This window comes from Callionymus lyra, chromosome 19 (genome assembly GCF_982586985.1).
Source record: "Callionymus lyra chromosome 19, fCalLyr1.hap1.1, whole genome shotgun sequence".
In the NCBI taxonomy this organism is placed as follows: Eukaryota; Metazoa; Chordata; class Actinopteri; order Syngnathiformes; family Callionymidae; genus Callionymus; species Callionymus lyra.
In genome coordinates, this window is record NC_141836.1 from 13,546,519 (window position 1) to 13,573,611 (window position 27,093).

Below are 27,093 nucleotides of genomic sequence, written 5' to 3' on the forward strand. Positions count from 1 at the left end.
TACATTTATTTTCAGGCTTCCGGGTCAACTTGAGCCAGAGACAACACAGGGGATACCACAGACACATTTGTTTTAGGGGCCTACAGGTCACCTTGGCTCTGGTATAACAAAAAAATATAACAAAAAAAAAACAAATCCACCTTCACATTCCTGAAAATACTTCCTCTGGTCCTCAGCAACAAGTTCCTGGATCTTTTCATGTCATGATCAATTATTACCTGTAAGAAAGATGTGTTTATGACGGCCATCGATCCCTCATCTGGCGCCACATGTACGCCACATCAGGGCCTCCGGGTCACCTTGACCCAGAGATAATACTGTCCAGTACAAGAACAATGAAAAACCTTTATTTCTGTCACTCCGCAGCAGAGACGCACCAAGAGAGAAACTGAAAGGAACCTTCGAGCCGACGACTGGTCTTGTGGCTTCAGTAATCTGGCGTGGATTCCTCGCTGTCTGGTCTTGTTGCAGTGAAACGTTTCAGGCGCTAATGAATCACCTGGAAACCACAGAATAAACGAAACCAAGCACCTCTAGGTCCCTTTTGCCTCTCAGAAAATGTTTCTATTTTTATTTTACATCAGTCTAATGCTGCTAATGTTGCTAACAATAATGCTGCATAGCAAAATGTAGTTTCGAATAAAGATTACCTCAGGATTCTTAAAGAGTTATTTCATTAAAATTATCTACTTTTTTTCTTTTCATCGCTCCTTTTGAAATGATAAGAAAAAAAAGTGGAAGATAGTATCTTTACTATCTTTATTTAAAACTAGTGACTGAATGCTATGCAGCATTATTATTAGCAACATTAGCAGCATTAGACTGATGTAAAATAAAAATAAAAATGTTTCCTGAGAGGCAAAAGTGACCTTTAAGGTGTTTGGTTTCGGTCTAGCCTACATTCTGATTTAGCTGGAATTCGTCCTATAATGAGGTTATTATGTGGTTTCCAGGTGATTCATTAGCGCCTGAAACGTTTCAGTGCAACAAGACCAGACAGCGAGGAATCCACGCCAGATTACTGAAGCCACGAGACCAGTCGTCGACTCGAAGGTTCCTTTCAGTTTCTCTCTCGGTGCGTCTCTGCTGCAGAGTGACAGAAATAAAGGTTTTTCATCGTTCTGACCATCGGTGGAGAGTCTTATCTCTGGGTCAAGGTGACACGGAGGCCTGAAAAAAAAAGTGTTTGTGGTATCCCTTGCTTTGCCTCTGGGTCATAGTTAAGAAAGTTGCTGTAATTTCAAGATTTCAACCGACCGTTTTTTATTTAGATACAAACAATAATTCGTTGTTATTGTTCCCAGCATGTCAGGGTTGAACTGAGATCCAGCAAAAATAAAATAAATAATGAATAAATACAAATATTTTAGGGGACACTGCAGAGAGCCATTAAAGTCGTACAAAATACTTTAATCTCGTAATAAAGTATTTTCGTCCGACTTTAATCTTGTAATAAAGTATTTTGTACAACTAATCTCATAATTAAGTATTTTCTTCTGACTTTAATCTTGTAATAAAGTATTTTGTACGACTAATCTCGTAATAAAGTATTTTCGTCCGACTTTAATCTTGTAATAAAGTATTTTGTACAACTAATCTCATAATTAAGTATTTTCTTCCGACTTTAATCTTGTAATAAAGTATTTTGTATGAATAATCTCGTAATAAGTTTCTTCGTCCTACTTTAATCTCGTAATAAAGTATTTTGTACGACTAATCTCGTAATGAAGTATTTTCGTCCGTCTTTAATCTCGTAATAAAGTATTTTGTATAATTAATCTCGCAATAAAGTATTTTCGTCCGTCTTTAATCTTGTAATAAAGTCATAAAAAATTATTTATTACGGGATTAAAGTCATACAAAATACTTTATTATGAGACTCAAGTTGTACAAAAAAGTTTATCCAGTAAATACAAAATGAGTTAAAATACTTTTCCTGCAAAAAAAGGTCATCCAATATTTAGACACACACAGTTCAATTGAAAAGAAATGTCGTTAATTAATACAAAACATATATACTTGGTGTATATAAATGCATTTTTGGTTAAAATAAAAATAGTAATGACTATAAAAGAAAGAAAGAAATATCAACTCATTAAAATGACACATCGACTCAGAAAAACAGTTTGAGCTTATTTTTTTATTATTATTTTGAGAGAAAACAGCCTTCACTTAACAATCCCAGCTCAGTGTTTATCAGGATAAATAAATAAAAGTATAAAATAAATAGACTATTAAATACAGTATAAAACATCGGTTCAGAAGAAGGAGGTGTTTAAAAAGGCAGAGGGAAAACAAGGAAGACAAAGAATCTATGAATGGTTAAAACTCCACCAGTAAACCAGATGTCAAAAAAATTCAATCCCTTTTCCAAAAAGCAAGCGATAGATCCATGGAGTTCAAGTAAACGATGGTCTGTCAATCATCCACGACATCTACGAAGGCACTTATCAAATCGTCACTCAAATTCATAATTATTTGCAAAAATACGTTTTCCACTGAAAAATACAACTTTCTTTCTGGGATTTTTTTTTTTTTAAACTGGTGATCCAAGTGCTACAGATAAACCCCAGTGGTTTCATCAAAACATTACACAACTGTACACAGAGTACCTTACACAGCCTCTTTCTCATAAGATCATAGCTTCATTCCTGAACTGAGCCAGCAGAGGTTCTGTATGATCGTGGACGGGCCAACTCAAGCCGAGTCCAGCCTCTCCTGACGCTCTTTCCTGATTGGCTTAAACAAGAATCAGGCGTCGACTTCCTACCGGGGGCGAGGATGTCACTCTTCCGTCTCGGACGCCCCGAGATGTATTTCGAGAGCCCGCGTGATTCTTCTTTACAAAACAGGAATGAAAAAGAAAATATGTGTCAACAGATAAAAATAGAAATCTACAGAGTCTCCTCCAAGTTCTTTGGGTTTTTTTTGTCTGCAGGGAGATGATGGTCCCGGTTCTGCCGACGACATGTGGAGCTCAAGAGTTCAGCGGGCTGTTCGCTTCAGTGCCTGACTTTTTTTTTGTTTGTTCCGTTCCGCGGGGGTCGGCGTTCACACGGCGAACACACTCAGAGTGCTGGTCTGGTCCTTTAAGCCCAGGATGCTGTAGGCGATTCTCTTCAAGTGTCCCGGCAGCCGAACCCCGATGTTCTTAATGTCCCTGAGAGAGAGAAAGATAACACGTTAGTGTAACAGTTCAACTCCTCAACACTTGGAAGAAAATAGCGTCAGAAGTAGGATGTTGTTCAGTTTTCAGTCATGAATGAAGATCCGTACTTTTCCTAGTGTTTTACAGACCAAACGCTGGATGTTTTTTTTTCTATTCTTTCTCAAAAACGGCGTCAGAAGTAGGATGATCATCAAATCTGACCAAGAGATGATGAAGATGATCAGGTGGCCTTCCTTATTTTTTACCTTCATCCTCCATGATCTTGTCATTAGAAATTTAGCTTACATTTTTCCAACATGTTTTATCTATATATCCATTAAACACAAAATATTTTAAAATACTTTTACTGCAAAAAAAGGTAATCGAAAATCTAGATACACACAGTGAGTTGACGGCATCATTAAAAAAAATGTTAAAAAAAATGGAAAAGAAAAATTTGAAGAAATAGAAAATAGAATTAAAAAACAGTAATAGTAAATATTAATTGAGGAAGAAAAAACTAAACAAATTATATATATATATATGTTATGTTATATTATGTGTTTATTTATTTATGTATATAATTATTATCTTGAGAAAAAAAAGAAAAATGTTAAGAAACAAACAAAAAAATATATAATAAAGTAAGTAATTGAGAGAGACCCCCCCAAATATATACACATTATTTATTATATATATTATTTATTATTTTGAGAGAAAATAGTCTTCATTAAAAAAAAGAGAAGAAAAATTAAAAAATGCTTTAAAGAAAAATAAAATAGAAACAAAGTAAGTAATGTAAGAAAAAATACAAATTATTTATTACATATATATATATATATATATATATATATATATGTATATATATATATATATATATATATATGTATATATATATATATATATGTATATATATATATATATATATATATATATGTATATATATATATATATAAATATATATATATATATATATATATATATAAATATATATATATATATATATATAAATATATATATATATATATATATATATATATATATATATATATGTATATATATATATATAAATATATATATATATATTATTTTTAGTTTTTATTTAAGTAAAAAAATGTATATTAGATTAAAAGAACATATAATTAAAGCAAGTAATTGAAAAAAAACAAATATATATACATTATTTATTATATATATAGTTTATTATTTTGAAAGAAAAGTCTTCATTTTAAAAACAAATAAAAAAAATAGCAAAGTAAAAAATTGAAAAAAAATAATAAAATAGAATGAAAGCAAGTAATTGAGAGAAAGATATCTTGTATTGCATCAGGATTTGTCTCTTGAATCCGGTCTGTGTTTGTGTGGTTGCGGGAGCTACCGTAATGACCGTTGTACGAGTGCAAAGCTCTAGTTCTGACAGTTAAAAATAAAGTTAAAGGTTAATGTACAGGCGTCTCAGATTTGTAATTTACTTTTTAAGGGATTAAAAGAAATGAAGTGAGCTTTTACCTCCAATTCCATCTACATATTTTCTACCTTAACAGCAGCTCTTAGAGCCGGAGCACGTACTTCCTCCGAGTCCAAACCTTAATTGCATCCTGCGTGACTTAATGAGGATTCTCCCTGATGACGGTGAACGCTCGTCTGGCAAACAGAGACTTGTAAATAACTTCTGGTCTCCCCGGAGTGTTGCCAGATGGATGCACTGCGACATAAATCTTCAAAAAGGTTTCTGGTTCTGCGCTACAATCTGCTCCATCTTCCTCGAAACTGTGATACAGAGAGTCGAGGGTTTGGAGTTTGAGGGGAAAATCTCTGGCCCTCATTACTGCACCACAGCACCTTTTATTATGTGCATCAGTAAGTAAGTCAGTAAGCCTTTTTCCCCCCTAAACTTCAGTAAATCATGCTCTCAACGAACATCTGATGAGCTACAATTGCCTGAGACGGCTCGGTGAGAAGTTTAAGGGGCTCAGTTTTGACCTCTGTCTAAAAGAGGAACCGTCTCCGAGGATCCAAAAATCGCATCCGTCTATTTCAGAGCCTGAGTCGTCGCTGCTTATTGACTGGGAATTCTGCCTTTTTCCTTCCCCACAGTGAACTGGCGGTTTTTACGGGGGGATCAAGCAAAAGTGCTGCTTGTGTGTGGCTGAATGAAGGGATCAGAGAAAGAATGAAGAAAGGGAAGAAGAATAAGAACTGAGGAGACCGCAAGCATCTCTCGTCGAGCCCCGCCACAAATAACCCACTTCTTATTTCCCCCCCATTTATTTTTTCCCTCCGGAGGATTTCTCATGTCGAGGTTTACGAGAGCACACAATGCTCGAGAGGAACTTGAAAACAAATTCTTTGGGGACGCGTGGGAAAAAGGCTGCTGAACAACGACAATTTGACAGTACAAGCTAGTGAGTGACATCCTGGTCCAAAATAGAAATGATTTTGCATAAAGTTGTGTGTTTATTTTTGTTGAATCCGTCGTCAACAAAAGTCCGACTTCTGTTTAGAAAACCCGCCCCAGAATAACAACAGTGGCGGCACTAAAATATCACACAGGTGATTGTTTTTGTTTGACAGTAAACACACGCTCCTGGGAAAAAAACACTGAACCGCCGACTCCAGAAAAGTATGCAGGACTCATGGAAGGAACAATAGGAACCTACTCGTTCTTCATCATCAAGACCTGGTCCATGGTGACGATCCCGGCGCAGGTGAAGTTCTCGCTGTACTGGTTCATCTTGATGGACTCCAGCCACTCCGACACCGTCCGGAATGGCGCGTCTGAGCCGCTGGTGCTCGGCAGGCGGATGGAAACTCTAGGAGGAGACGGAACAAGTCGATCCAGATGAGACGAGCTCGGCGTTTCCCACATCAGAGCCGTGTAATTACAGATGAAAAGGAGGCCGACTGACGTGAGCGTGACACACTTTGTGTCCGAGCACAGAGGAAGTCATCACTGCCAACGCTCAAGAACAAGATCTCACAGAGCTCCTGAACGAGCACACACTGGCTCATCATCATCATCATCATCATCATCACCTAAGCCAGGTGTCTGCTGCTTCCTAATAGACATTATTTGGAAGCCATTTACTCTTGTTTTCCCTAAACAACAAATGGGAGAATGTTTCTGAAGTCGATCCAAGTCTGAGGATAATCAAGTCTACGTCACGTGTTGAGGTGCGACAAGTTAATGGCGTTCAAGTCTGGAGAGCATTATGCATCTCACAGGCGCGGCAATGTTCTCACATACGGTGTCTGGAGCGAGAATACGCTGGTTAAACTCAAGCTTAATTAATCTCTGGATGAATGTTCCTAATATGTCCAGAATGAAACTCTAAACATACAACTATATTATATAAATTACTAAAGTTAATCATGGATTATGTGTGTAAAAAAAACCTAAAAATAACTTAAAAGTTCAACTAATGTGTTGATTTAAGTGTGTCTTAAATAGATGTTGAAGCTCTATTGTATCATCAGTATGTGTTTGTTTGTACAAAACTCTCTTTTCACTGAAATTATTATAGTAGAAAATGTGCTTAAGCCCCGCCCACTAATACATCGTTTTCCCTAACCACACCCACTTTGCTGTGATTGGTCAAGCGTCGAGATTTATTACATCGTCATTCATCCCCGAAGTCTCCACCTCTGAGGGACTCGTTGTATAAACAAAGCGGGGCGTGATTACAGCTGGCTGGAGGAGGAGTGAAGCCATTATTACATCATAATGGACTCTGCTCTTGTAACCTTTCGTTTGCCAAGATTTTGGACGTGGGGAAAACTTTATAGAGTAATAAGTTCAAAACATGGTCATAATGAGAGACTTACTGCATTCTTTATTTTTATTTTGTTTCATTAAAAATATTCTTATTTGTCATTTAAATTGTTCTTGTCTTTTAAGATGAAGAAGTAAGTGCACTAAAAGTAGAATCCATTTTGGGATCGAGTGTCTGAGAGGATTGTTTACTGTGGCGTCGGGACATATATACACAGCTCTAGAGCCGGGACTGTAAATAAACACTTACCGCGGGTCGAAGTCTGCGATGGCTTTGAGGGAGTCCGGGCTCTTCAGCAGTTTGTCCAGCAGGCTGACGATGTCCCCGAAGCGCGGCCTCTTGGACCGGTCCTGCAGCCAGCACTGCAGCATCAGCTGGTAGACGGCGGAGGGACAGTCCATCGGCGCCGGGAGCCTGAACGCCTCGTTGATGGCTTTCATTACCTGTGAGTCATTCGTCATTTTTTAGTCTGGTGTTGAAAAAAAAACCCACTACCACCGCTCAATAAAGCTCACTCACCTCATGGTTACTCATGTCCCAGTACGGCCTCTCTCCGAACGCCATCACTTCCCACATTACGATCCCGAAACTCCACACGTCGCTCGCTGATGTGAACTTCCTGTAAGCGATCGCTTCGGGAGCCGTCCAGCGGATGGGAATTTTCCCTCCCTGTTCAGAAGCGATTATTATAAAACGCAAACCTAATAGAAAACGTTAAAACTAGATATAGGTTTAAACTCACGCTTGTGGTGTAGGTCCCCTCGGGGTCGTCTTCCAGCACTCGAGACAAACCGAAGTCGGACACTTTACACTCCAGCGTGTTGTTCACCAGGATGTTGCGAGCCGCCAGGTCTCGGTGGACGTAGCTCATCTCGGAAAGATACTTCATTCCCGCCGCGATCCCGCGCATCATTCCCACCAGCTGGAAGGCGGAAAACTCGCCGTCGTGGTCCTGGGAAGACGTGGATTTCAATGTCATGGTTAATATTAATCGACAACAAACTACTGTCAATAATGGATGATGACGGTCATCCTCTGAACACTGTCATCAGTGAACAGAGAAGAAGATGAAGTGCACGAATGCTCCTCCCATGATGCAACACTAATAGACTCAGGGACTCATTAATTCCTCGTATTATTAGGTTTATTAATATTCTGAGTTTGGGGGCAGGAGTGGAGCGAAAAGATGATTCTATTCTATGTTAATCTTTGTATCCTCTTTCTTTGTTATTTTTCTTTGAGTTATTTCCTTTTGATCTATGTTCTTGCACTTAGTTCTTTTGTTTGACCTTTGTTCTTGTTCTGTTTTTATGAAACTTGCTGTGAAGTGGAACCTAATTGCCATCCAGGAAATCATCCATCCTTCCATCCATCCATCCACCCATTCATCCATCTATCTACCTTTTATTTACCTTCAATAAGAACAATTGATCCTTGAGGAGAAAAACTCATGTACATTCATCGCCCAATATATTTATTAAAAATATATATTTTGAACTTATAGGGCGTTTACTACACCATATGCCTTTTATAAAAGTATATTTATGATCTATGTCTATCCTGTAGTTTAACATAACAACCCGAAACATGTTTTTTTCAAGTCTCGCAGGGAGCCAAGGTCAAATTGACTTATACATTTTAATATAAACTTACTCTAAGGTACCGGTCCAGAGCTCCATTCTCCATATACTCAGTCACGATCATGGCGTGTTTGACTGCACGAGAAAAAAAACAACATTTAACATAAATTCACATCAGTAGACTTTAGTCGATAGTTTTTAAAAGGTGTGTATATAAAAAAAAAAAAGGTCAAGGACTCACAGAAGTCCTTACATTTGGTCACAACCCCCTCCAGACGGATGATGTTCTGGTGGGAGAACTGGCCCATGATGGACGCCTCGCTCAGGAAGTCCTGCCTCTGCTTCTCACTGTATCCAGGCTTCAGTGTCTTAATAGCCACGGCCACCTCTTTCCTCCCCGGCACCTTTAGAATTCCCCGATACACTTCGCCGAACTCCCCTGAAAAGGACATGAACGGAGACGATTGATACCGATACATCCGATACGTGGGTTTTGGGTTTCTGCCTGCGGGGGCTTTCGAGCGGCAGCGGAGCGAACAGAGGAGGAAGCTCACACAGAGGTGCTCGAGGAAGAGCAACAAGGAGGATAATTGGTGAGTGGCCTGTGGTGTGGGAACATGGGAGTCAGCTGTCACATGAAGAGTGAGGGAGAGTGGGGTGGCGGGGGGTTGTAAAGACAACAGGTCAAAGGGTAACTCTGTGGTAATCAAATGATAAATGCCAAAAAAAAACTTGACGTTTATTGTCGGGAATCAATTCAGCCAGTTTTTTTTCATGATTATTTTACTACTGAGAACCTTAATCAACCTTCAAACGTACGAGGAAATATTTGCTGTGATTTCCTGATGTTAATCTTTAACACTCGCATTTCATCTGGTGCCAAAACTGGCTTGTGGCGGCCAAGATCTGCTCCACAACAAGAAAAAAAAAAACGGTCTCAACTTGTTTTGCAAGAACTGCTGGCAAAAAGATGCTAATCTTGCTAAAGTAACTCCTGTCAATCAAACTGTCAGTACGGGAAAAAAAAAACATGCTGTGTCAACAGCAAATTTAGGGTCAGGAATCGTCTGTCGACAGATCAGAGTTAAATCCGCTCTCGAAGGGGAGATGTCACTCACCGGCTCCGATGACTTTTTGTTTGGTGATGTGGCCCGGGTGTATTTCCGTGGCGAACTTCATGATGGCTGTGTTGGGGTCCTCGTATGTGTGGGGGTCCACGTACGTCTTCAGGGGCTTCAGTTGTTCTGCGAGGAAACAAACAGAAAAAAATTAAAATTCGATTTTTTGTTTAAGATGTTGCGCATTATAAAAAACTATTTATCAACCTAAAGAAGCTCTAAGTAAGATTGAATATATTTATGTCTGGCTCCTCCCAGTGTTAGAAAAGAGTAATTTCAATTTCTTAAATAAAAAAGAATCCAGCACTTTTGTGACATTACCCATTAGATTTTGCTAACTTAATATAAAAAAAAAAGCTCTTGTTGGGTTTGTGTTCAGATCTTATTGGAAATCTCGAGGAACTTTATGAATAGGAATGTAAATGCAGTATTGTGCAGGTTCATTGCGTAGTGAATGACAAGAAAATAAAATAAAAACAAATGTTATACATGGTTTGTGATAAAGTCTTCCGGGAAACATTGAAAGTACTGTCAATGATTTATGGAAATGAATGCAAATGCCATGTGCTGTGTCATTCCGTAGTGAAGTGTTTTGTTAAAATATTAGCAGCTCAAATTACATTATTTGTTTACAAATAGAAAAACACTTCATGTAGAGATTGGGAAAGAAGATAGAGCTGATTTTTACAGACGGCAATAAAGCAAAAAAATGTAAACTAATAAAGTCAATTTAAAGTCAAATCCTGACCTGAGCTTGAGAAGTAGGTGTCCTCTGGTCCTTGTCTGCTGTGAGAGTTTCTCTTCCTGAAAGAAAAACACCAAATCCAATAAATAAAACAATACTTGTCTGTGTCTGCTTTAATATCAGTACAACATTTCTGGCTAGTTTCGTCATCAAAAGAATCCTTGTTCAAGCAGATCCAGTCTCTCTTGGATAAAAAGCGAATGAGAACTTTTGAAAAGGAGGACAAGCGGGTAGAAGAGTAGGTCAGCTGGACCAATGGAACGGGTCAACTTTAAAACAGAGAGCTCAGGATCTGTGGCGAGTCTCTCTTCTACAACAGTGCAGCACTCTCGGCACAACTCCTTTTCAAGGCAGCGGAGAATGAAGGCATTGAGGAGCTGCACAGTCGTGGTCACCAGGAGGGCGACGACACAGATCCTCGACCGAAGAAGGACAGAACGCCGGCCAAACGGGGAGAGAATGGAGAGGTTCTGGAGGCCGTGAGGAGGCGCCACGACAGAGGAGAGGAAGAATAGAAGAAGGAAACTAGCGGAGGGGTTACTCACCGTCTGCGTAAGAAAAGGACCAGAACGACAACGAACAACAGAGCGGCTGCTCCGGCTGCTGAGCAAATGATGACGGCGGTGTTGTGATTCCCTAGAAAGACACGCGTTAAAACTCCAGGAAAGAACGATGACCCACAAAAAAAAACAAAAAACAGGAGTCGCTCTCTACCTTCTGACGACGTCTCAAACTGCTCCTCGATGCTGGAGCCTCCCGGACTACCGTCGCTGGTCAGCGCCTGGACCCGGAACAAGTAGGGGGTCCCCGGGCTGAGCTCCAAGATCTGCACCGAGGTTTTCTCCAAGATGCGGACAATGTAGGTTGTTGCGTCCAGGTTGTCATCCTGGAGAAGAATCCAGAAAATCAGAAAAGAGATGGAATTTGTTGAAAGCAAATGAAAGTTTCTATATCAGCTGCGGACCGAGATTAATACCTTAACATTAAAGGACAACTAATGTGAAAACCATAAGAACACCAAGAACTTTATCGTGAGGATTTTTGAGTTCTCCCCTTTCTGAAAATCTCAGCGAACAAGAGGTTACAAGAGCAGAGTCCATTATAAAAAATGGCTGGCTTCACTCCTCCTCCAGCCAGCTGTAATCACGGCCCGCTTTGTTTATACAACGAGTCCCTTGGAGGTGGAGAATTCCTGGATTGATGACGTGGTAATAAATCTTGACGATTGACCATTCACAGAAGACTGGGTGTGTTTACGGTAAACAAGATTTAATCACCAGAAAAACAAAACGTTTTTGTTCAGTGGGCCGGGCTTAAGTACATTTTGTAACGTATATATTTGAATGAAAAGAGCATTTTGTACAAACAGACACATACTGATGAGTACAATAGAGGTTCAAGTTGTATTTAAGACAGGCTTAAATCACATTAGTTGTCCTACTGCAAGGGAAACATAAAATAACTTTTCTTATGTACCTTTTTCCGGTAGGTGAGTTCATAACGGAAGGGCCGGTGAGCAGATCTTGGTCGTGGGTTGACGTCCCAAGACAGAGACAAGCTATTGGGGCTCTTTTCAACGAGCCACATGGAGGTTATCTTCGGAGGATCTGAGGATGGACAGATGATTAACTAAGGCTTGAACATGGACGAAACATCTGCTCTCCAGAATCCCTCACCTGTGTAGTGCAGGGAGGTGGTGAGCGCGCTGGTGGACGGCGGCCTGTTCGCCCGCGGCGTCCCCTCGCCGTCCAACACCGACACGCCGCTGTGCGCCGCCACGACGAAGGAGTAGTTGAAGTGAGCCTCCAGGTCGCTGACGGAGACTCTGGTGTCAGTGAGGCCGGAGTTCCCCGGGTCGTAGTGGATCTTCTCGCCGCAGGGCTGACAGGAGGAGCCGTCACAGCGCTGGCACTCCACGCTGTACGTGATGTCGGAGCGACCGCCGGTGTCTTCGGGTGGGCTCCAGGTGAGGAGGAGCTTTCCCGCGGAGAGCTGAGTGGTGGTCGCCGCCAGGTTGCGTGGAGCCGAAGGGAGACCTAAGAACGAAGCGTTTAATTAAAAAAATCAAACATTTTTATTTATAATCAAAGATGCCTACCTGAGCAGGGTCCGGTCTGCGGGTCGCTCGGGGCTCTGTAGAACCCATCCATGCAAGGACAGACCACGGCCCCGGCCTCCTGTCGGTGGGTGTTGGCGGGACACGGCTCGCACTTCTCCCCGGACGCCTCGGCCTTGAAGGATCCAGCCTTGCATTCTGAAAAAAAAACACGTGAGCAGGTGAGGGGGTTGGTTTGAACTCAGATACGAGTCGTTTTTGGATGATGAATTATCCCGTGAACTTTTCACCTCGAGTGTGTGAGACTGAGCTACGTTGTGTGGACGTGTGCGGGGTAAAGGTCAAATTCGTGACAGATAGACGGGAGGGAAGTGCATCTGCTTGTTAAAGAGCTCATCGGTTGATCAGCAAGTGGAATAATAAATCTACAGGAAGTCTCAGAAGTGGCACTCCTTCACTTAACCCCCCCCCCGTCCTCCTTCTTACCGGCTCCCACAACTGGTTGTCCCACATTCCTCTGCAGCAAGTCAGAGCATTAAAAAGTCAAAGACAACAGAGCATCTTATTTTTCTTTTCTCCCCAGACCACATGAGAAACTCCTTCACACACTCCTGACATCTTAAGTGGAGCAGGTAGAAGATCCAGCTGTGGTGAAATATGAACTTAATACGGTGTGAAATCTCTAAGGAGGCGGCCGTAAAAGAGAGTCGAAAACGAGCCTTTCCTGAGCGCTCCGGCGGCTGTTGCTGACACGGTCACACCATCGCACGTCCTCGCCACCAACACACGCTCGTGTGTGTGCACGACACACAAGCCCCCACATGTGCGGCAAACACACATACATGTATGCATGGACGCCTTGGTAAATCTGACATCAGAGGAGGGATTACGAGCTGCCCGTCACCTGTTCACGTCGCTCCAACTCAGTTGAGCCGCAACCATATCCATTCACACTTTCCCTTTTTCCTCGCCTGCAACTCAAGAGGGTTTAAATAGCTCTCCGCAGATGTCGTGAGATGTCGGCGATGCAGATGAACATGAAGGTTAAAGAAAGAGCAGAGGAGATGGATAACGGAAAGGGGAAATTCTTGCTTTATTAAACTTAAAAAGGGATGTTTTCAACAACAAAAGTGCCTTTTTTCGGGGATCTGGAACTGATCATTTCATCTTAAGACACTTCATAAAGGATAAGATGCACAATCTTAAGAATAATGCTTATACTTTTTACAGAATGTAGTTTCTACTCTTCAAAAGTTGAATTTTTTTATCGACTAGCTTAACCAGTAAACATTTCTATCACCTTACACTTCAAAAATAAACTTAATTTTCATAATCCCCTATTTATTTTACATAAGGATCCAAACTAACTACCAAAAAGCACAAATAAACAATAATAAACTGAGTTTATTTTAAAATGTATGGCAATTATTATAGTAAGTAAATTTATAATTTGTCATTTATAAAATGGGACTTGTTGAAATCGTCCATGTAATTCTTCTTAACGTATTAAAAAATATATATTTTTAAACATGTTAAGAAGTCAACACAACTGTGCCTGACACAAAAGCACACATTCCCTGCTTTATTTTGTACAGGAAGAAGATTTACAAGTAAGAAGAGTTTTTGTAGAAACAGAAAAAAACAGCTCAAGAAAGAATTTACCAAGTGATAAAGAAGTGTTCAAGTTAACAATGTTGACCCTTAAGCAGCACACGACAGTACAGAAGCTTAAGAATGTAAAACCTATGTTTCCCCTAAAGTCTTAAGCAGTGACGTTTTAATGTTTCCACTGAAGGTTTTACTCGCTGTAAAGAGTTCTTACGGGCCGAGCAAGCTTCCGAAACGCTACATCCTGAAGGTGATGAGTTTCCGGACGAAGGTGAAAGCAACGGACGACTGGAGTGTGCGCTTCAGAAATGGGGAAAATAACTCGCTTCATTGTGACGTGGCCATTTTATTTACCACCAAGAAAACAAAAGATGATACGATAAAATAAATGACTCGTTCTCAAAACACCCTCTGGTGTTGCTACGCAGTTGTTTATTAACCTAAAGCACAACAAGAAGAATGTGTAATGAGTCCCTGAAGGCATCATCTCCACACCGTCCTCGGACAGATGTTTCAATAACAGAAAGTGTTACTCATTAACGGAGGCAGAGAGAGAGATGGTTTGAGACAGAAGGTTCTGGAGAGGAATACTGTATCCTGCTGAGGACCGCTCTTAAGCAAGGGGGTACGGAGAAGACCCGATTCTTCTATTGAGAAGGGGAAACAGCTGCTGCCCCGGGACCCCGATTCATTCCCTACCTCTCCTCACTCGTAATCCCTAAATTCCTGCCTCCCCTCCTTTCTCCGAGTACTGAAACGGCTCCATGCTAACCCATTAACATTGTAATTCATGGCTGACCAGCAGGCAGGGAGAATGCCATTCAGGAGAAACACACACACACACACACGGCTGCAGATGGTAACGGCTGATATGCCACATGGCAACTGAATAGAGGACTGGCCTCTTTTAGGCAGCGCAGTGTCGGCTGTGATGCGCCGTGGTCAAGTCTGCGGACTCCATGGTCTCATTTTCAACCCTAGTCTATGATCAAGACACATTCCTGCACACATGACACAACGGAGACAGTCTTTTCGCGTGTCCCCGCCTGACTCCAGTGAGCTCAGCGTGGTCGACTACCATCCTTCTGCGCTGGTTTATCTTTTTTTTTTTTTAAGTCCTTTGTGTGTTTTGAGATGAAGTGAAAGGAAACTTCCAGGTTCCACTGGATCGTTGCTGGACCACAACAGGAAGCAGGAAGCGCCGGGTGACGCAGCTCTTCCTTCCTCCGGGCAGCCAATCAAAGTGTGAAAACATACGGCGACAAGACAGAGCGAACATCAAAGCGGAGAAAAGAGTAATACATGCGAGGAAACGATCGAGAAACTGAGGCGCCGTCGAACACAATCGCTGGACTCAAGCGTCCCCACAACGTCTGCTCTGGTTCTCTAAAAAGTGAAGCACTGTTTGTCATACGAGGGGCCCCCGCACGCCTGGAGTGGCTCTGTGTTTGTTTATCGAGAGTCCATTACATTAAGGGAGCCCCGGTGGCTCTCGGGGGCCCCTCCCTCCACGCCGCCCGGCTTGTCGGCAGAAGTTAAGATGGATGAGATGGCGACAGTGATGAATGCGCGGCCGGATAGCTGGATGAATGGGAAACATGAGGGGCCTGACAACAGAAATGGCCCTCAGCACTGGAGGGGGGAAGAAGTAGAAGGGGGCCCCCACGCAATCGAGTTTGGGCACCGAGCTTTTTACGAGGTCATGTCTGCCTCGGGGTAGTTGTGAGTTAAACTGTGCATGGCTGACGCAGAGTCGGCGGCCAAGTAAAACAAACACATGGATGAAGTGAGGAGGAGGAGGAGGAGGAGGAGGAGGAGGAAGAGTTGTACTCCACTTAAAGTGGAGGATGAAAACTTCTTTTTAAGTTGGTTTGGAAAGCTCAGACGGCATGTCTTAACCTCACAGTGCTCTCTTTTTTGAGGTCAAAGATGCTGATAAAGCACTGGAATTATTACCCCCTCCAAGGAGTGATATGATTTGTGGCATAAAAATATACTTTGATAATGTTGTGAAGTTGCATCTGGATTTACGAAATGTTGATTCACTTTTATGGCAGATGACACTAGCATTTATTTTCTAGCCTCTCATTTTCATCTCACGTCGTGAAAGTCGATATATCAATCAATGTCAATGAGTTGTACTTACACAGCCAAGGACTAGTCAAAGCACCGAAACGAGTCACTCTAAGGGGATTATGAGTCAGAAGGACAATATTTTCACGACACAATCCACCCCTGTGAGTCATTCCCGAAGCCGGTCAAGACCCCATAATTGCCATATATCATGTCGCTGTGTTTGTGTGAAGCGTGACAACATATCATTAGCATGGAGGGGGGGGGAGTCAGGTTGTGCCGGGACAAAGGGGGCCTCTGATGGCTGGAGGTGAAAGAGGTCAGGGAGGTAGAGAGGAAGGAGGTCGCGGGGGGGCGGGCGGTCAAGGTGTCAGGGCTGATGGAAGGCTGCTCGCGCGAAGGGGAGGTGGTCATTAGTCAAAGGGATTAGCTGACCGGTGGAGCAGCTGTGAGGGCATTACATCTGTTTTACAATCGCTCTCAGGCTTTCATCTGCATTCGCTGTTAACAACACAATGAATGCTCTGATTGGTCCTCGTTCAGTTGTCAGTCACAGACAACAGCCTTAGATTCGATAGTGATAGTTCGCCCTCATGTCGACTAAGGGTTGGGATTATTTTCAGAGTAATCTGTTCCTTTTTAGAGTTATAGTCAAAAATGTTTGTTTATTCTAATGTAGCGACTCCGTTGTCTTGGTCTTCGTCCAAAAAGACAAACTTAAAAACATCCAAATACCTCCGCACTGCTCGTCTTTAACGTCCAAACAAGAGTTGTTGTTTCAATTGTTCAAAAAAAACTTCTGTATTTTAAGATTGTTTGTAGAACTTAAAGGCTACACAGACAGGAAGTACTCAAGTATTTGGATTGTTTTTATTTTCGAGGAAGATGAAGACGAATAAACCCGAGCGCAAGATTAAAATAAACATACATGTTTTCCTAAATATATAAAAAGGAATGAATAACTCTGAAAATAATCCCAAAATGTAGCCGATAAGAGGGTAGATAGATAGATAAACTTTATTAAACCCTCTGGAGGTCTCCTTCGGGAAATTGGTTTTCCAGCTCACAGCAACACAGAAGATAGATTCATAAGAGCGAAGTGCAAAAAAAAAAAGTGCAAGATGACAAAATCTACGTATAAAGAACATAGATCAAAGACAAATAACACAAAGAGTGGTGAGAAGAGAATAAGTGAATTTAACATTTTGGGTGAACTTTCCCTTTAAGGATAAACACAGATTTCTACAACTGGAAACGCCACAAAAATGGATGCTCTATATTTATTTAATCTACATCATTCAATTCCTTTTTAGCATTTTTAATATCTAAGATAGCATACTTACAGACCTCTTGACAGAACGATTTTTGGGGACATTCTAAAGAACCTAGGGACCTGCTTTACTAGAGCTCTGAATAACCACTGTTCTTAGACCCAGTAGATAAAGAATGAACTTTTTTAGAGATTACTTGAGAGAGGGAAGCCTGAGCCTCTTTCCTTTAAGAATCCTTTGCTTCCTCCAAATACAAAGATCCTTCACATGAGTAAATTAAGAAAAAACTTTCACAAACCACAGAACTATGATGCAAATCTCACTGGATCGACAGAGCGACAGAATTCTTCCACAGGTTCGCAGTCATGTGGTCACGTTTGTGAGCAGCCAGCCAGGTGGCAAACTCAACACCACTTCACAGCACAGGTCACGCACTGGATGCCGACAAACGTCTGCTTCCTGGTTTAGGGGGGCCCAAATGGAACCAGATGCACCAATAAACAAAAACGACTTATTAGACAGAACCACAAAATAGAAAGTGGCCGAGCGAGGCCCGTCGAAGCACCGGGCGACAATAGAAAAAGGCCTGAGCCGACGGGTTGGGGAGTCACCGAGGGATTAGGTGACCTCCGGTTTCCGCTGTGGACTCGTCCTGTTAGCGCTGAAGGCTGCGAGTGAATAGAAGTGGACGGAGTGGGGGGAGGAAAGTGCTGACCTCACACACCAGCACTACAAAACAATGTGTTTCACATAGCTATGAATCCCAACACCACGTAAGCGTCGGGCTCAGGAATGTCACACCGGGGAAAAATATGGTGGCATTCCACGTACTTGTGGGTTAAAAAATAGAGATCATCATTGAACTTGGATACTTTACAACGTTATTTCAGGCTAACCGGAGTATAATGAATCAGTTACTCAACTTTATTTCACGATTCGCACGGGATAAATATTACCTGTGGACCAAAGGCGATTAGTAATAATTGCGGAGAATGTCAGATAATTTAATCCCGTGAGAATGTCCGTGATTTGTAATGTAATAATTCCGCCGCAAATGACCTACTTTATCCCAGTGTTTATTATGGTAATGGGGTGCTTTTCCATCTTGCCACTTTTATGCTACCTTTCTCTTGATCTGTTGTGCACTAGAAAGGCGCTATATAAATAGAGATTATTATTATTATTATTATTATTATAGATTCGAACCTTCGTTGGTATCGGGCCTCGCCTCATACCGATATTAAATTTACTGTCTCGTCTCGAGTCCAGTGCCTACTTTTGGAGTGTATACGTTTCGGAGCGCGAGGTACATCGGACACAGCCATCTTGTCGGATGTGACGACATATCTGGCCGTAATGTCAGTAAAAACACTATTTTACAGACGTTGCTTATCCCGTGCGAATGTACTTAAAATAACACAGAGGTGGGGTGTAATTTACAAATAAAAAAAGTTCCACAAGTAATCCTGTGCGAGTCATGGTGCAGGTTGACAAGATCTGCAACTTGATGCTAAAAGAAAACAACTATATCTCACGATCTGATCTTTGTGAAAGGAATTTCATCATGGCTCAGACTTGTCACTTAATATAAACTTTTTTGATAAATTTGATGCATTGTGAAATAATAGTTTCAAAGTTACATCAACAGCAACATATCCTGTCAACTCCTCTGGTGCAATTATCAGAGTTCACTTCAGAAGGAACGTGGAACAAGCCGGAGCAAGCCACCACTTGAAAGGACCTTTCCTTGCAACTCCCATTATCCAGCCAACTCCCTCAAACTCAGGCCGCCAGGCAGACGTTCCCCTGGCAGCAGATCTGAAGGACACACACATTTGGGCTAATCAAAGCGCTTTGGTGATGAGTAAGGAAAACTTATCTCAGCTTTCATAACTGCGTACCGTAAATCTTAAGACAGATTCGGTAGCTCAAGCTAGTCCAGGGATCGCGAAGGGAGTTTGGTGGAGGATTATCTTGCACAAGTGGGATGATTCCATTATGGTTAATCCAGTTTAAGGCGTGGTGGTTTTTCTCGTGGTGCTTTGTACACATCCATCAGATAAGCTCGGAATTGCACAAGGTTTCGACTTAAGAGGTTAAAGGGGATTTTCAAGAGACACTTTGCTCTAGGTACAGGCTGGAAATGAACCTGAACACACTTGTTTTTTAAGGACAGCTCACTTATTTTGAGCCGGCATGTCCAAATACCTCCTGCCATTGATCTGATTCATGTGCTCATCGCCCTCTATTAGATTTTTAATTTGTGACTCACCGTCATTGCTTAACATGGAATACCAAAAACTAAATAGCATTCGACAGCTCTAACATATTTTGTTAGATCTTAGTAAATATTATTTTAACTCACAACAGACTGGCGTCCTGTCCAGGGTGTCCCCCTGCCTAAAGCCTAAAGAAACTGGGATAGTTTCCCCGCGACCCCCATAAGGGATTAATCGGTATAGAGAAAATGAATGAATAAATAGTTTACTATTAAAGGTACTTTATTCCCTTTCATGTTTTTTCAAAATATTTATTTGGATATGTTGGCTAAAACCAATATAGAATTTTAGATACCCCATAATTTAGATGACTGGTTAGAGTTTCTCTTGCCTTTTTTGTGTACCACGAACAAGTTATTTTAGTAATGTATCATGTGACGGAGTTAAGCACTGGAAAATACTTCAAAGAAAATCCAGTCACTTTTTAAAAATAAAAATAAAAACCTATTTTAGACTTTTGTTATAAATACACTAGAAATATTACACGATTATTCTTTTTTCCTAACACTTCCTAACAGACTAGGTTGGGCACCAGTGGGTCAAAAGATGTAATTATATGTCAAGAAGGACCTTTCTACTGTAGGGTTTCGCTATTTTAAACTTTAAAACCGCTTCATGTATTTAGGCTGTTAACAAACAACTAATACGTTTTTTTAAACCAAGTTCCTCCTCAACATCTAGACAGGGAATTTACAAGTTCTCCAAAATATGCAACATGGAAGTAAGTCTTTAACCTCTTTTGTTTGAAAAAGGAACCAAACTATGTGTCTGTTCGAGTCGGCCGGTGCAGATATGTCTTTGACGGGCGAGTAAAAGTTAAAAATTGTTGAGCCCAAATAGAACCATCGTGGCCATGCGAACCGGGATGTTCCGACTCTATGGGTGTCATATTCAGGACGGGAACGTCGGCCAAAAATAACAGCCTCTCTGTGATTTCGCGGACAACAAGAAACTGTGCTCGGAGGAAAAACTTGTTTTGTTTAGTTGCTCTTCGGGAATCTTGCACAACTTTGTCAATGTTATACAACCCAGACTTTAGTTAAGATGGGAATGTAATGAGATAAATGTACTTAAAATAAACATAAGGTGGGCGTATTGAGGATGTGGGGCGCAGTAGAAGAAGAGATTACACAAAGGCAAAAAAGCATGCAGAACTAGTAGTTACTTCACTAAAAAGCCCAAACACACCCAAGTCAATTACTACCCATACAAATCACTCACCGCAGCGCTCAGTCGTAGCGCTACAACTCAGTCACCAACTGTTTGTTACATCAGCAGAGGATGAGTTGGGAATGTGAAGGAGGGGAACAGGAGAAAATAGCTTACTGGAACCTTTTTATAGCGAGAAGTAATAACTTTACTGGAACCCAGTTGTTCCACTGAGGCACCATTTGCTTCAAGAGCCTTAAAGATTCACTGATTTGTGGAAAGATTTGGCTTCATCCTCCGCTGTAATAATAGATTAGGAGTCTTTTAAAGAGGCTGATGAAATGCACATTTGGACTATTAAACGCAATCTTCAACAGTGAGGGATGTCTTGGTAAACAGAGCATGGTTGCAGATGGTGGAACGGCACTCTTCACCCTAATCAAGAATGTTTACAGTATTCCGATGAGAACCTTTCACCGAAATAGTCACGACGAACGTTAAATCATTTTAGATCATGGAACACAATCAATTTAAACACAGCAGCTTAGCTCCTCACGAGACTGAGCACATACATTCTGGGTCAGCAGCAAAACGTGGATGCTAGAAAATACTTATATTCTCCTCTTTTAAATGCTTCTCCCCTGCAGCAACACTAATAGACTCAGGGACTCATTCATACCTCATGATATTAGGCTGTTTAATTTTGAGTTTCGGGGAAGGAGTGAAGTGAAAGGAAGATTCTATTCTATGTTGATCTTTGTATCCTTTACTTTATGGACATGGTGAGTGAGTACAGTACAGACATTTCTGGGTCACCTAGAGGAAGTTTTTGCTTTATTAATGGACTGTTAATGGATCATTGGACCACAATCTTATAGTTCATTTTACAGAAGGAACCAATCAGCCAAGTAAGGAGAAATGAGTGGCCATCATTACTTTAAAAAAATGTAATTAGTCAGTCTCAAGTTTTTACAATTTTTCAATGAGCCCAGAAGGTGTTTCCAAACCTTTGACCTGTACTGTATACATTCAAAACATCAAAACACATTCATTCATTTTCTACCACTTTATCCCATTCACACAAACACACATATCTAAGGACACCTTCCCTAAGTTTCCCAATGAACCTCTGTGTGTTTTTGGACTTTTTAACAGATGAGTTCTGGATGGCGAGGTTATGGATGGCCTTGAATGTGAAGATGAGGACTTTTGAATTGAATACAGAACTGACCGGTGGAGACTTTGAAGTACAGGAGGTGTTGAATGGAGGGGGTTTTGGTGGTGATGGGAGCAGCTGAGATCTGGACCAGATGAAGTTTTTAAAGGGATTTGTAAGTGAGGCCAAGGAGAGAATCCCAGTGATCCAAAGAGGAGGTGATTGATGTTGCACAGGTGAAAATAGCCACACCGGGTAACATAATAGATGTAAGATTGTGTATTGACAACTGGATTCATATACATCATGAACACACTAAGTGTAAGGAAAAAGCAGGGATTCGCCCCGGCAGGGACATCTGGGGTTCAAACCCAAAACCTTCCAATCAACTCCCAGTGTCAACAGTGAGTCACATGTGGTGAGGCCACAGTGCCACTTTCAAACCTGACCACTTCACAAACGGTTTTTCCAGGACTTAAAAAAAGAATGTATATTTTGACACGACTCAGACGAAAGACTAAAAATATTTTATACGTCTTAAGTCTAATTTATACCCAAATTCCAGTTCAAGTTCATTACAGTTCACTTTAGAGTTGGATTTGTGGGTCAAAAGCCAAAGTAAGATTTTTAAACGACTGTAGCTTGTTTTTATGATAAACACAAGCGAAGGTCTCTGTTCATCTGCTGACAAAAAAGATTCATAACCACTTTATAAAAACCTTCTATTTGCTGTTCTTGACTCTCCAGTGGGTCTGGCCTGTGTTTGTTTTCATCTTCAGCGTTTGTTGGTCCAGCGGTTAACATGAGCGACGACAGAAGTGCAGTCGAAAAAGAAAATACTGGGGCTCGGTTTGACGGACGGAAGGCAACAACAGAGACGGCTGATGAAGAGAGTGAGACTGAAACCAGATGAAGCGGCGATCTCCACTCGAAACGGCTCCCCCAGGGGGGGCGAGGAGTCGTAAAAAGTGACTGAAGGCATCTCTCAACGTGGAGGAGAAAAAAAAAAACACCACAATTGAAGTTCTGTGGTTTCTCCTTGAGCGGCGAACAGTGGTGGACAGAAGTCGGCAGAATGATTAAGCACGTGTCTGCAGGAGATTCCGCTCTAAGCCCGCGCAACCATCCATCTTGACCCGCCACAACCTCCCGATTCATTTCCACCATCATCCGCTTCCTTCATCTCCCCGACCTCTAATTTGGTCGTTTTTTTGTTCTTTGTTTAGTCGTTTTTATGTGAGGTCTTGACCCTATTCTGCCCCCTCTCCTACCTTTTCCACCCCACCCATGGGAAGGAGTCTACTCGGGAGCGATCTGATCAGGAATGTACAGAGAGGAGGTGGAGATAGAGACGGGCTCCTGGTGGAAACAGAGCTTCATTGTCCTCCTACCTTTACATACCGATCCTCACCTCTGTGTGTTTAAAAAATCACACCCCTCCGCTAAACACACGACCTCCGCTGCTTTTCTCTCATTCCTTCCTGCCTCTCCTTCTCCTCCCTTCTTCTCTTAATCATCCTACCTGGCACTTTCCTGAAAAATATGACGTACCGACACAAGACTTTTTCCTACAGCCGTCGGGAAATAGATCCAGTTGGAAGGTTGCTATGGAGTTAGAAATACAAGCGACGAGGTTTCCTTTTTGACACAGGAAAATATTTTTTTGAAACGTCGTTCGCCCTGTGAGAAATTACTTTAGAGTAGTGGTGGGCAATTTAATTTCCTCAGGCGCCAAACTTTGTAAAATGTGAGGGGCCATCAAGCAAAAATAAAGGGATTGGATAGGAAGTAATAAAATCAAGCTAAACATGCAAAAAATACTATGAATTGTATTTTATATACCTTTTTTTAATTTGATACAAAACTATTATATATTTAAGTATAACTTGTATTTTTTGAAGTCTTTTTTCAAGGGAACAATTTACAATATTTCAGGGAATTTTTTTAAATGATACACTAACATTGTTTATTATTATGTTTTTTATTTCAATTTTGTTGTATTATTATTGTATTTGTTTTATTAATACATATTATTGTTTCGTTGTTAATATGTGCACTGTATGTTTTAATACAATGTGTATGCATGTTTAATCTTTTTTTGGGAACTGCGGTGACAACTCAAATTTCCCCAATATGGGAAGAATAAAGGTATAACTTATCTTATATTATCCTTTAAATCAAAAGCCAAGGATAAAAGCCCTTAAACAACCCTTATAGATAAGTAAAAACATAAGTTCTCTACACGATCTTTGACCTCATGAGGGCCACATAAATACAGTGAAAGGGCCGCCTGTGGCCCCCAGGCCTGACTTTCCGGAGTACGAATGGGTTCTTATTCCGGAAATGGTCCAAGTAAGAAGCGAAACTCACTCTTGTCTGCAAAGGTGGTCATAATGCTTCTATATCTCAAGGACAATTTTTTTTTAAAGTGTTCGCAATCTGGACAAACATCCAACCCTTGTTTTGATCCACATGTTCTTTAATGAATGAGCCAAAGAAATGCAGCGGAGGCGGAGAAGGAACGCTCACTGATGAGAGTCTGCTGACGGATCACGACACGTCCCGGCACGCCGCTGTTGTTTAAAAATATCGCCGGCCTGATAGAAAAACAGCCCAAAGCTCCGAGATCCGCACATGGTCCCGGGACAGCGGGGAAGACGAGGATCCTGGGACAAGACAAGCCTGCTCACAGAGGGAGGTTTTCTCTGATGATCCTCCAGAACAAAAGGGGCTTCCTATGCCCCCCCGAGGAGCATTGAAGATGCTAATCCAGTAGAGTACAGTAGCCCCCCCGCCACCACCACAAATAAAACCCCTTTGATCACTCACTCAACCGACAGCTCGTCCCACAACAATAAAAGCTTTTGTAATAATGTCAAACAAAACAAATAAAATGACAGGAAGAGAAGTTTGACAGTCAATTCTAGAACATAGTAGAGAAACAAATATTATTACTTTTTAAATCCTCTTAGTTGTGAAATACATACATAATACAAGTTTGGCTAATTTAAAGTGTAACTAGTCCTTTTTTAATGTGCAACAAATCTTTTTTTCTATGAAAGTCCAATGTCCAACATCTGCATCAGCATCCTCCCAGATGTTCCGGAGGAGAACAAGCCCAGGACCGAAATAGCTGAAGCCCAACAGAACATTACCTAATCCAACAGCTTCGAAGGAAGACGCCGAGACATGCACCACCAGAACCAAACATTCCTTCCATTGCAAAAAAAACGCCGCCTCGCGGAGCCGAGGGCAAGAATACCTCAGAACAATGATAATAAGTCACAACAACCAATGATAATCAGAAGGAGGCTGAGAGGGCGAGAGATGCCAAATGGCTGGTTTTGGAAGGACTCTCGTGAGAACGGCATCTTGGTTTCACACCCTGGAGCCACACAGGCTTTTTTTTTACAGCTGATAATTGCGACCAGATCAAACTATATAGTTCATCTCCTTTAACTGTGCTAGAACATCTCTAGAGGAACGTGTTCATAAGTTATCTCTGACCACCAGGACCGGGTCTAGGCAGGGGCAAGAGGGGGCCTGGCCCCCTCAAACTTACATGTAAGTAAGTAAGTAAGTAACAGCACAATGCCCCCTCAAGATTTGTGGCTGCCCCCTCATACATGCCTGTCTAGACCCGGCCCTGCTGACCACCATAAAAAATGAAGACATGAACAATAAGGTCTTACCTTGACAGCCGTCCTCCGTTTCTTCGTAGCCGGGTTTGCACTTGCACTGACCCACCGGCACCACCCAGTCTCCGTCCACGGTGCAGAAGATGAGAGGCAGCTCCTCGCTGACGGCGTTATCCACACACACCCCGCTGACTTTCATCAGATTCTGGTTCTCGCCGCCGGCCACGGTCTCGGGGAACGAGGCCAGGTTGGCCACGATGGCGGGACACATTTTGTAGTAAACCCGGACGGAGAGGAGGGCCACGCAGGCGCCGATGTCCTGGAACGCCAGGTAGAAGCCCTTCCTGGACAGGCTCTCCACGACCCGGGTCTCCGTGTTGATGTGCAGCTCGTTCTTGCTGGTGATCTCGTCCGGGGCGATGGTGGCCACCTTCTTGAACTGGCCCTTGCGGAAGGTCGTGCCCACGTCGGCGTCCGATTCCGAGATGTGGAGGTTGAAGGTCTCCTTGCAGGTCATGGAGATGCCGCCGAAGGAGTTGCAGTCCCGCACGATGAACTGGAGCTCCACGAAGACCCGGAACACGGCCGGGTGCCGCTGGACGAAGGTGGTGCGGAGCCAGTTGTCCTGATCCGGGGTGCCGACGTTGCAGATGGAGTAGGTGTAGAGCTGTGAGCCGTTCAGCGCCTTCTGAGCGACCTCCCACTGAAGCAAAACAAAAAGGTACAGACGTGTAAGTTTGCAACCAAAACTGGGGTAAAAATAAGAAGACCCCTCTTATTTTCACGACGGGTTCAAGTGCCGAAACATGAACCTTGAAGTCAAAACAGCCAGCGAGCCGAAGGACTCATGGCACCACACTTAAGCAATTACCCAGAAGTATGCACTCTCAGTTTGAGGTTGAGCCGTGTAACTATAGATCCAAACTCAAGGGTTCTGTGCGGAACATGATTCCCAACGACAGCAATGATCCTGATCCCGAGGGCCACTTAATTCCCCAAATTAGTTGCTCGACGAAAGTTTTCGGTGGCCCAGAAAACGTTTGGGTTATATCGGTATGAGAAGATTATTTTTGTTGAAATGTGACCCATCAGTAATTCGTTAAGTTCCTGCTTCGACCGTAGTTCACCGCTTTTGGTACGAACAATTTTTCAGGAGAAGAATTTAGAAAGGGAAAAGTCAATATGCTAATGACTTCATTATTTATTGTCAATTATCGGTTATTAGTGTCGTTTAGACCAGGGCGGAGTGTTTATGTAGCCCTTATGAGACTGAAGATCATATAGAAACTAAAATGTATTTATTTATTTACAGTCTAGCTTCTCATCATTAATAGTCTTTATTTTACAACTTTTTCCCTCTGCTTTTGTCAATTTTGAGAGTTTTATTTTATTGTTTTACAAATAGGTTTAAGTGAGATTAAAAAATAATTTAGGAAAAAATGTTATATTATATAATTTGGCCTTTTTGTGAGTATTCATTGCCTGTGAAAGGAGAAGAA

At 41.8% G+C, this 27,093-nt stretch overlaps 1 protein-coding gene across 3 annotated transcripts in view; it reads right to left on the reverse strand.

The window, feature by feature from the left end:
* Positions 1 to 2,120: 2,120 nt before the first annotated feature.
* The window catches only part of epha2b (eph receptor A2 b), a 28,672-nt gene continuing 3,699 nt past the window's right edge, over positions 2,121 to 27,093 (reverse strand). Inside the window, exons 3-17 of one of the 3 annotated variants that reach the window (XM_087781150.1) lie at positions 25,649 to 26,297; positions 12,463 to 12,618; positions 12,041 to 12,400; positions 11,841 to 11,971; positions 11,079 to 11,250; positions 10,910 to 11,000; positions 10,368 to 10,423; positions 9,620 to 9,745; positions 8,755 to 8,940; positions 8,575 to 8,636; positions 7,664 to 7,873; positions 7,441 to 7,590; positions 7,171 to 7,364; positions 5,809 to 5,961; positions 2,121 to 3,160 (exon numbers count right to left, since the gene is read on the reverse strand). In XM_087781150.1, the coding sequence (XP_087637276.1) occupies positions 3,052 to 3,160; positions 5,809 to 5,961; positions 7,171 to 7,364; positions 7,441 to 7,590; positions 7,664 to 7,873; positions 8,575 to 8,636; positions 8,755 to 8,940; positions 9,620 to 9,745; positions 10,368 to 10,423; positions 10,910 to 11,000; positions 11,079 to 11,250; positions 11,841 to 11,971; positions 12,041 to 12,400; positions 12,463 to 12,618; positions 25,649 to 26,297 (2,805 nt within the window). In that variant the 3' untranslated portion in view covers positions 2,121 to 3,051. Of the gene's footprint in view, positions 3,161 to 5,808; positions 5,962 to 7,170; positions 7,365 to 7,440; positions 7,591 to 7,663; positions 7,874 to 8,574; positions 8,637 to 8,742; positions 8,941 to 9,619; positions 9,746 to 10,367; positions 10,424 to 10,909; positions 11,251 to 11,840; positions 11,972 to 12,040; positions 12,401 to 12,462; positions 12,619 to 25,648; positions 26,298 to 27,093 lie in introns of all 3 variants that reach the window. The other 2 variants (XM_087781149.1, XM_087781151.1) reach the window with 2 other exon arrangements.